We start from the raw sequence: 9,291 nt of genomic DNA on the forward strand, positions 1-9,291 counted from the left end.
TGCTTTGATAGATGATGAAAGTTGAAAACCATCTACAATATTTTTCTTTGAACCACCATGGCATAAAGCAGGTGAAACTCCGATCATAACTAACTCTCTAGCATCCCTTAAGTATATTGGCATATTAATGCAGTGACCATACTCTTATTTGTAGGACACACATAACTGCACATCCCCGTCATATTACATGGTGGATTTCAATTCTGCTGTAGACTGAGTCGGCGCCAGCACAGGATGTAGAGGTTAAGAACAGGGCTAGATCATCCCCTGGTCTTTATCGGCAAATGGAAAAAGCTATTAATTTAATCTTTAAATTTTCTCTTTTTTTAATCAAATGTTTATTTATTTTGTAGATATTTGTTTTGAGCAAAATAAACACATTCTGCTCAGCATTGTTTTTCTGTTGTGTGCTCTTCTTATATATGACAGGAAATGTGAGAAAATGTGCCACAGAAAACATTTATTTAATAGGATTTTGAAAACATTTATTTAATAGGATTTTGTTACAAAACATGATTAAAATGTAGTTAAAAAAATATAATTCAACATGACAGGAACCAACACGTCTTCTCCTTGTATATTAAACATAAATCTTTATATTTTAAGTTATCCTGACTGACTTGTTTTGAATGCATTTTCCTGCAATTTAAATTATTTTAAAAGGTGGAAAAATAAACATATAAGCATCACATCAACCTGTTGGCAGTTAATCTCGTGTGTGTTCATTCACACAGGGCTAGATTATCTTTCTTGGGGGCGCTGAGGGCAAAAATTGGATTCTATTCAATTCAATTCAATTCAGTTTATTTTGTATAGCCCAGAATCACAAATTACAAATTTGCCTCAGAGGGCTTTACAATCTGTACACATGCGACATCCTCTCACATCGGCACAGGACAGAATGCAATAGATGTCATGTGTACAGAATGAACAACATAACAGAGATACAACAGATTCAATGTATATTACATAAATTATTCATATAATAAGAGTAGAAAGCAGATTCTTAGCCCCTATTAACCACCTGTTCCTCCCATCCTCCCAGTGTGTACAGTATTCCATGATGAAATAGTACAAAATTCAACATTTATATTAATTAAAAGATAGTGCACCATTCAATAAAAATATCAGTATCAACTTGAAATTTGATTGTGACAAAAATACTCAAAATCAGGCCCTATCTTCCTCCCCTATATCTAATATCGTTTTCTTTTATTGGCAAATGTGTGACATTCAGGCTCCCTGGGAATCAGGAGTTCCTTTCCCTTATCTCAGTTCCTAATACACTTATGATAATCCCTAAACCGTGGCCACTTCCCTGTTGCATTCCATGGCGTATCTGTCCACATCATACACTAGATGGTGGTGTTTTATAACAGGTTTGGGCACTTTATGCGTTTCTATTTGAACCGCTAGAGGAGCTCTTTCGCAGCCGTGGTAGTTTGAGTGCTGGACGTCGCTGTCGCTGTGAACGCGGATTTTCAGTTGAACGCAGCAGCTAGCGTGATGAGGCTAAGCTAGCTACCAGCCAAGCCTAGCCGCCGGATGCTCCCGCTCGTGTCCTACTGGCCGTCTTGACATTCCCTCAAACATTCCTGGACGAATTCGTGTCGACTGACCAGAGTCCGCGAATTCGTGTCCATTCCTGATCTAACCTTCTCTCTCCCCCCCTCCTCCCTCCTCGTTAGCGTAACTTAGCTAACTAAGCTAACACGGAGAACCGGACTGACGAGGTGAGTTAGCATGCGGGCTAGCGGAATGTGCGGCTAGCGGTGAAGCTAGCTGTCATCGGGAGAGGAAAACCCAGAGTCTGACACAGAAACAGGGAGGGTTTAGTAAACATGTGGGCAGAAGAACATCGATATATTTAATTAAGTGACCGACCCGGCTGCTGGGCCTGCTAACACCGGGGAGCAGCCAAGCTAGCAGCAGACCCACTACTGCTAGTAGTGCATTGATGCTAACGATGCACTCCATGGTCACAACACTGAGGCTATGATGAGAGTCAGCTGGCTCGTGTTTTCTACTGAGGGCAACAGTAGAGAAGTAATCAAACGTGTGACGTCATCTGTGGGGCTTTAAAGCTGCTGGTTCAGCTCAGGCTCATGTGTGTGTGTGTGTTTCTCTCTCTGTGTGTGTGTGTGTGTGTGTGTGTGTGTGTGTGTGTGTGTGTGTGTTTGCAGAGTTCAGCTTGAGGACCACACCCAGACAAGATGTCCCTTCATCAGTTCCTGTTGGAACCCATCACCTGCCACGCGTGGAACCGCGATAGGACACGTGAGGCTCACATTACATTACATTACATTTAGCAGACTTTGATTCACCCATTCACACACTGATGACAGGCTACCATGCAAGGTGCCACCATCAGACTCTAACTAACATTCATCATCCAGTCCACACCGATGGCAAGCCTTCGGGAGCAACTTGGGGTTAAGTGTCTTGCCCAAGGACACAGGGTATCGAACCACCGACCCTCTGATTGGAGAACTACCTTGCTCTCCACTACGCCACAGCCGCCACATATGTCCCCTCCTGTTATTTTGAGAATACAAGCTTGGACACTACACACCAGCCACACAATGCAGTTACTTGTCATGTTTGTGGTGAACATTTACATCAAGTAGACCTGTTTTGGTATTTGGCAGAGAGCAGAAACTGGTTAAGCATGTTTGTCATCTTTACTTGCATCATGTTAACCTGCTGTGTTTTTTTTTTTTTTTCTGAAGAAATTGCCATCAGTCCAAATAACCATGAAGTCCACATCTACAAGAAGAGTGGCAACCAGTGGGTTAAGACTCATGAATTGAAGGAGCACAATGGACACATAACAGGTAATTACATTACATTATAGTCATTTAGCAGACGCTTTTATCCAAAGCGACTTACAGGAAGTGTATTCAACATAGATATTCAAGAGAACTACTAGTCACCAGAAGTCATAAGTGCATCTCCTTTCTTAAACAAGCATCTAAGAGCATAAACCAGAGCAAAAGTAGAGTGCAGAAACAAACTAATACGAATACAATAAGTGCAACAGACTAATACGAATACAATAAGTGCAACAGACTAATACGAATACAATAAGTGCTAAGCGGAAGGCTCAGGGTAGTACTTCTATGACTAACCCAGAAAACAATTGAACAAGTGTGCCTGTAACTGTCATCATCCCATGTTGTCACATGTCTGACTCTGAAGGATCTGATTGTTAAAAAGCTTACTCAGCTCTAGAATGTGCCGTCATAATTCACTTCATGATTGTTGCAACAGTGAGTCAGTTTCTCTTCGTTGTGTTGGGCTGTAGGTATTGACTGGGCTCCCAAAAGTGACCGTATAGTGACATGTGGAGCGGACCGTAACGCCTATGTGTGGTCCCAGAAGGAAGGGGTATGGAAGCCCACACTGGTCATCCTCAGGATCAACCGAGCCGCCACCTTCGTCAAGTGGTCTCCGCTGGAGAACAAGTTCGCAGTTGGGAGTGGCGCTCGACTCATCTCTGTCTGCTACTTTGAGTCTGAGAATGACTGGTGAGACTATTTTTTACAATCATCACATTTTGCTGAATTTGAATACAATTACAGGGAAATCTATATTTAGTTTGATTGGGAGTATGAATCGGTTATTTTTGCACTCCCAACATATAGTGTGTTGTCACTTTTCTAAGTGCAGTATATCAGTTAGATTGTGTTATTTATTGTTTTCCTTCTGTAAAAGAAAAATCCATCCACATTTACTTCTAGTTTATTACTTTTGAACACTACAGCAACCCAAAGGCTGCATTCACATCAAATCAGGCGTTGCACTATTAACGCAGGGTTGTGCTTCGGTGTGGGAGTGTCGCTTTTATGGCCCATTTAACGGCAAGTGACGGTATGACGATTAATGTCTTTGTACTCCCTCACTGCAGGGTTGTGGAGCACTGGATCGCTGGTTAAGTGATTGTCCGCAGCTTTTTTCTTTTTGCGGCACCCGGTCCTCACCGTCGCAGCCTAAAGCACAACCCATTTTCAAATGAAGTGGAAGACTAGTGTTTTGGCCTCAACGCATGATTTGGTGTAAATGCAGCCTAAGATGTGGCACTAAATGTATACCTGTTTGTTGTCTCCTGGGATAAATAGAACGTTCTGTATTTCCAAAAGAATGATAAAGATCCAGTCCAAGCCTTGAAAGGTTCTCTTTTCTTGGACTGCAGCAGTCTCTTTTGTTTTACGCTGCTTATTAATTCAGTATTTCCAAACTTACCAAGACTCTCTGTCTCTAAAACCAGGGCTGCCTGTTTCTTAATCTACATTTTGTTTTGCACAGCTGGATGTGTTAAATTGACAGCAGACAATAAACCAAACAGCTTAGTTTAGCTAAACTACACTCGCAAATGATTCCTCTCTCACATTTTAAACATAACATTGGTATATCAGATTTATTGATCATTGAATTTCTAATTAATTATTAAATTGAATTGCTGTGGGTTTTTTTTACATTCATATTTAAGATGTCTGTGTTTTTCAAATGTTCCAGGTGGGTGAGCAAGCATATCAAGAAGCCAGTACGCTCCACCATCCTCAGTTTGGACTGGCATCCCAACAACATCCTGTTGGCTGCCGGATCCTGTGACTTTAAATGCAGGTGAATGTCGTTAACAGTGACAATTCTTGTGGGATGAGAGATGATGATGATTATATGATTTAAAAAAAACTGCCAACGTCCTCACTCACTCCTTTGCTTTTGGTTCTGTTTCTCTTTTTCTTTGGCCTCTACTCCCCACCCCTCCCCTCTCTGGCCTCCAGGGTGTTCTCAGCCTACATTAAGGAGGTGGAAGAGAAACCAGGCCCGACACCCTGGGGCAGCAAGATGCCATTTGGGGCTGTGCTAGCAGAATTTGGAGGAGCGGGTCTGTATCTGTCTTTATATGTGATGATAAAAAAAATAAGAAAATTCCTTTTCATATGACTGGAAGTAACCCATTAAACTAAAACCACATCTTCCCTTTTCATCCCTTTGTGTCTGTTAGGTGGAGGGGGTTGGGTCCACTCTGTGTCTTTCTCAGCATCTGGAAACCGCCTGGCCTGGGTCAGCCATGACAGCACTGTCACCGTGGTGGACAGCTCCAAGACTGCCAGGTATTTACATTTCTACCCATTTGTTATGTTTGTAACAAGGTTTCTCTGATTTAAACTTACCAAGTGGAGTTTTCTAATAAACAAACAAGCATTATGTTTACATTCAGTGTTACACATCAAAATGCATTGTTTGTTATTTTTTTAAGTATTTTAAATCCTGCATTGTTAACACCAATGTTTACTAGCATTACACTGCCTTTGATGGTGCAGTGCTGCATTTATTGGCATGTTACTGCCACTTGTTGATTGGTGCAAAAGTGTAAAACGATTGACAGGACTGTGTTTTGAGATAATAAATACCATAATTAACAAAATAATTCCAAAATGTTATTCATCAACTGCATAAAATAAGATGGAAAGATTAGTCAAATACTATACAGTTTCTCTGCTACAAATTAAGTAGTTTTTATTAAGTCATTTGGCATATTTTTGTAAAATATTTCACTCGAATACCAATATACTTACTGTGACTGGAGTTGTGGTGGAGGAGATGCTGTTAGAAATTCAGACAGTATAGTCCAAAAGGTTTGACAGGAGTTGATGATTTAGAACTGGGCCTGGTACCTTTTTTGTTTATACGGTAACTAAAAAAGGAAAAGGCGATAAAATGTTCATCCTCTAAACCAAACAGCGAGATGGAATGGATAGATTTCTCTTCTCAATAAGCGCGTGTGTGTGTGTGTGCGTGTGCGTGTGCGTGTGCGTGTGCGTGTGTGTGTGTGTGTGTGTGCGTGTGTGTGCGTGTGTGTGTGTGTGTGTGTGGGCAGATGAATGCGTCCCTAGCGGTTTATAAATACTTTTACAAAATACATGCTGTTATTTCTTTCACTACATGAGAATGCATCTTGGTGTATTCTCTATTTTATTTGCATCTGTACACAAGCTATGCTTTGTAATCTGATCATCTATGATCTATCATCATCACAGTGCCAATTAAGTGATAACGGTAAACAACCACTAACATAATGACATGCTGCTGTCAACAAATTGCTGGTGACCTGGAAACCTGCACGCAGTACAGCCTACACAGCCCAGTTGACTTTGCCAACACACCAATTGTTTGTAGTATGCTGCCTGTATAATCTTTTTAAAGTACAGTAAAAAACTCAAGATGCTAATTATTTTGTGTTTGTTTAGTCCTTCACAGCTGAAGACGGAGTTCCTTCCTCTCCTCAATGTCATATTTGTTTCAGAGAACAGTCTAGTAGCTGCGGTAAGAATAAAACATTCACTACATATTTCCACGCCCAGATATGCGGTAAGGAATGCCATTGTAAATCTGTTGTCTGCGTCTTCAGGGCCACGACTGTTGCCCCATGCTGTTCCGTTGCGACGATGGTGGAACGCTGACATTTGTGTCAAAGCTCGACCTCCCCAAGCAGAGCATCCAGAGGAACATCTCCGCCATGGAGCGCTTCAGGAACATGGACAAGAGAGCCACCACCGAGGACCGCAACACCGCCCTGGACACACTGCACCAGAACAGCATCACGTAAGTCACTCTAACAGGGGTCAATGAAGGGGCAGACAAGGAATTCATCTTAAGACACCTTTACAACAGTTTTCATTTTAGGTTTGGATTTTTTCTGATATTCAAAAGTGTAATTCAGTTTTATTCAGTAAAAGCTATTTAACGATTGAGGAGTTTTCAGAATGTAGTCGAATTGTGGGATTACAATTTTGCATTACAAGAGTTTGTCCCTTTTGCTTTAAACGTTGTGTACATACAGTAGGTGTAAACAGAAAGGATTTTGAATGTTTGATTACATTTCCTGTAATAAGGAATAAATTAGGAATTTGTCAATTTTGTGGTCACTCCAGGGCTGCACTGAGTGGTGTTTGTAATATTTTGTTTTCAATGAGTGGTGACTACATATTTAAAACGCCTCACAGAACAATGAAACAATGCAAGTCAACAGCATCACAGCCGCCATCCACAACTTTGGAAAATAATCATTGAGTGTCTCAAGACAGTTTCAGCGAAAATGTGACAATTTAACCCTAATGATGGTGGTATTTATTTATTGCAGAAATGCTGTATTGGACTTCATTACTTTTATCATGGTAACCTAAATAGAGAAATAATTGGCAAATGATTGTATTTTAACCTCTTAAATAGATGTCGAGTTATGTAACAAGTATTGGCTGGAATAGATAATATTGGAAGCACAGAGGAGCTCTGCATCCAATATATTATTTGTATTATTATTACCAGTCTTCTTTAATTAAAAAAAGGCTCTGCAATCACGGGGGGTCAAAAACCTCAGTGTATACCGGGGTACTATTTGAGAAGTAAATAGCCTGTGCTTGTGTATGTAAACATTGCATTGTGTAGTTTATCTGATCCCTAGAAAACTGTTTTGGTTTTCTCAACTTAACTTGACCCTGTAACTAGAGCTGATGACTATTTTGTGCAAACATAATTTACTACTGGAGCCTATTCGAACTCGACAGCAAACGTGGCTCTGTGCAAAGGTAATAAAATCGACATACCAGCCCATAAAAAGCTCACTGATTAACTCCCTGTTATCTCGGTTTTTAAATCCCTACAGAAACTGAAGTGTAAAAAACAATCAACCTGTATGTTTTATGTTGGTTGGACGAATTTCACAAAATGTCAAACTTGTCCATTTGAAGAAAACTTGGCTTTGTATCATTGTAATGCTGTTGGTATTTGCAAATGAACAGTGTCCGGCTTCTCTTTGTGTTAACGGCGCCTTTTAAGTATCAGGACCTTGTCACTACTTCACAATCTTTTCATGGCAACTGAGTGAAATCCATCATCATGATTTTCTATATTACAACTCCTTCACGCCTTTTTAAAACTGTCTTTATATGTCTTCATGTCTCCTGCGCAGCCAAGTGTCTATCTATGAAGGAGACAAAAGGGAATGTCGCAAGTTCTGCACCACAGGCATCGATGGAGCAATGACCATTTGGGACTTCAAGGTATGAACACACACAAATCAGCGATCCTCTTCAGAGATAAATCTTTCCCAGATCTCTCCGCTCTAAATCTCTCTCGTTTTGTTTCTGTTCTACCTCCTCAGAGTCTAGAAGCTTCTATCCAGGGTCTCCGCATCATGTGAAGAAATCGTGTAAATGAATGAAGAAAACGCAGCAGGCCTCACTTCTCCCCCTCCCTTCCTCTCCACCCTGTCCTCCCCCCTCTCCACCCCCTCGCTCCTGCGACGCAGCCAGTAACACACACAACTGACCACCTAATCGAGTGTCTGCTTAAGCACTGATCAGAACGTAACACACTATTGTGGGTGTGTGCAAGCACATCTCACGCACACACACACACTAAAGTACACAAACACGCATACACTACACACACACACACACAAACACTGAGCTGACATCTGAGTGTGACATCACTGTTGATTTTTTTTTTTTTTTTTTTTTTGGTTTGTTTTTAAATGAAGGTTAACCCGGTGTCAAAGTAGGAAGGTCCTCTGACACGTATTAAAACGTGACGTGAAATGTGTGTTTTTATGTTCTCTAACCTCCTGTACCAAAAGTTGAACACTAAAAGGTGCATTTTATCCAGAAGTCAGACTGTATTTCACCTTTAGATCAACCTCAACATGATCTCTGAATATCGATGTTTAGTAGAACGGAGGACGTGATGCTTTACTTCCTGGTTCTCCAGCAGGTGAAGTCATTGTTTAGACGAGGACCCAGGTTATTGATATTCTGAGGTCATGTTGCTGGTTGGCTGTAGAGCGCTGTACAGGATCTGATGGTGGAGAGAGAAAGCAGCTGTGTGCGGAGTCCCGGCTGACCGGCACTAGGCTCTGTAGCTACCACACTAAAACCACACAAGATGGAGGATTTCTATGTAACCGATCATGAGGTAGACATGAAATAAAGATGAAGTACATTTAAAGTACACAACTCACTCGACTGTTCTCTTCCTTTGTCTTTGGTGGATTTGCAGTAGTAGTATATTTAGTTTTTTAATGTGCATTCCATATTTGTTTTTGTGTGCCTTGCAGTTAATGTAACAACTCTGTGTTTCTTCACTGACGTCATTGTGCATTTATTACAGAAAGACTAAAGGGCCATAAGGAAGTAACTGGAGAAGAAACCCTTGAACCTTCAGTCGAGTTTCAGGTTTACATTATTACTCTTCAGAGCAGCCATGGATTTCTGTTGTTACAGTATTTTT

General features: G+C 40.9%; 1 protein-coding gene across 1 annotated transcript; it reads left to right on the plus strand.

Annotated features, from left to right (window-relative positions):
* The first annotated feature begins 1,446 nt into the window (after window positions 1-1,446).
* Window positions 1,447-9,021, plus strand: arpc1a (actin related protein 2/3 complex, subunit 1A). The gene is made up of 11 exons (XM_054604009.1): window positions 1,447-1,733; window positions 2,184-2,277; window positions 2,730-2,834; window positions 3,305-3,527; window positions 4,516-4,623; window positions 4,785-4,888; window positions 5,009-5,117; window positions 6,255-6,330; window positions 6,416-6,609; window positions 7,976-8,066; window positions 8,168-9,021. The coding sequence occupies exons 2-11, from the start codon at window positions 2,214-2,216 to the stop codon at window positions 8,204-8,206; spliced, it is 1,113 nt and encodes a 370-aa protein (XP_054459984.1). The 5' UTR covers window positions 1,447-1,733; window positions 2,184-2,213; the 3' UTR covers window positions 8,207-9,021.
* The last annotated feature ends 270 nt before the right edge of the window (window positions 9,022-9,291 follow it).

Source organism: Anoplopoma fimbria, chromosome 9 (assembly GCF_027596085.1).
Source record: "Anoplopoma fimbria isolate UVic2021 breed Golden Eagle Sablefish chromosome 9, Afim_UVic_2022, whole genome shotgun sequence".
In the NCBI taxonomy this organism is placed as follows: domain Eukaryota; kingdom Metazoa; phylum Chordata; class Actinopteri; order Perciformes; family Anoplopomatidae; genus Anoplopoma; species Anoplopoma fimbria.

Excerpts from the sequence above, each read along its gene's own strand:
- arpc1a (XM_054604009.1), top strand. The coding sequence starts at position 2,214 with ATGTCCCTTCATCAGTTCCTGTTGGAACCCATCACCTGCCACGCGTGG. Across the intron at positions 2,835-3,304 it reads GCACAATGGACACATAACAG|GTATTGACTGGGCTCCCAAA; the intron begins GTAATTACATTA and ends GTTGGGCTGTAG. Across the intron at positions 6,610-7,975 it reads CTGCACCAGAACAGCATCAC|CCAAGTGTCTATCTATGAAG; the intron begins GTAAGTCACTCT and ends TCTCCTGCGCAG.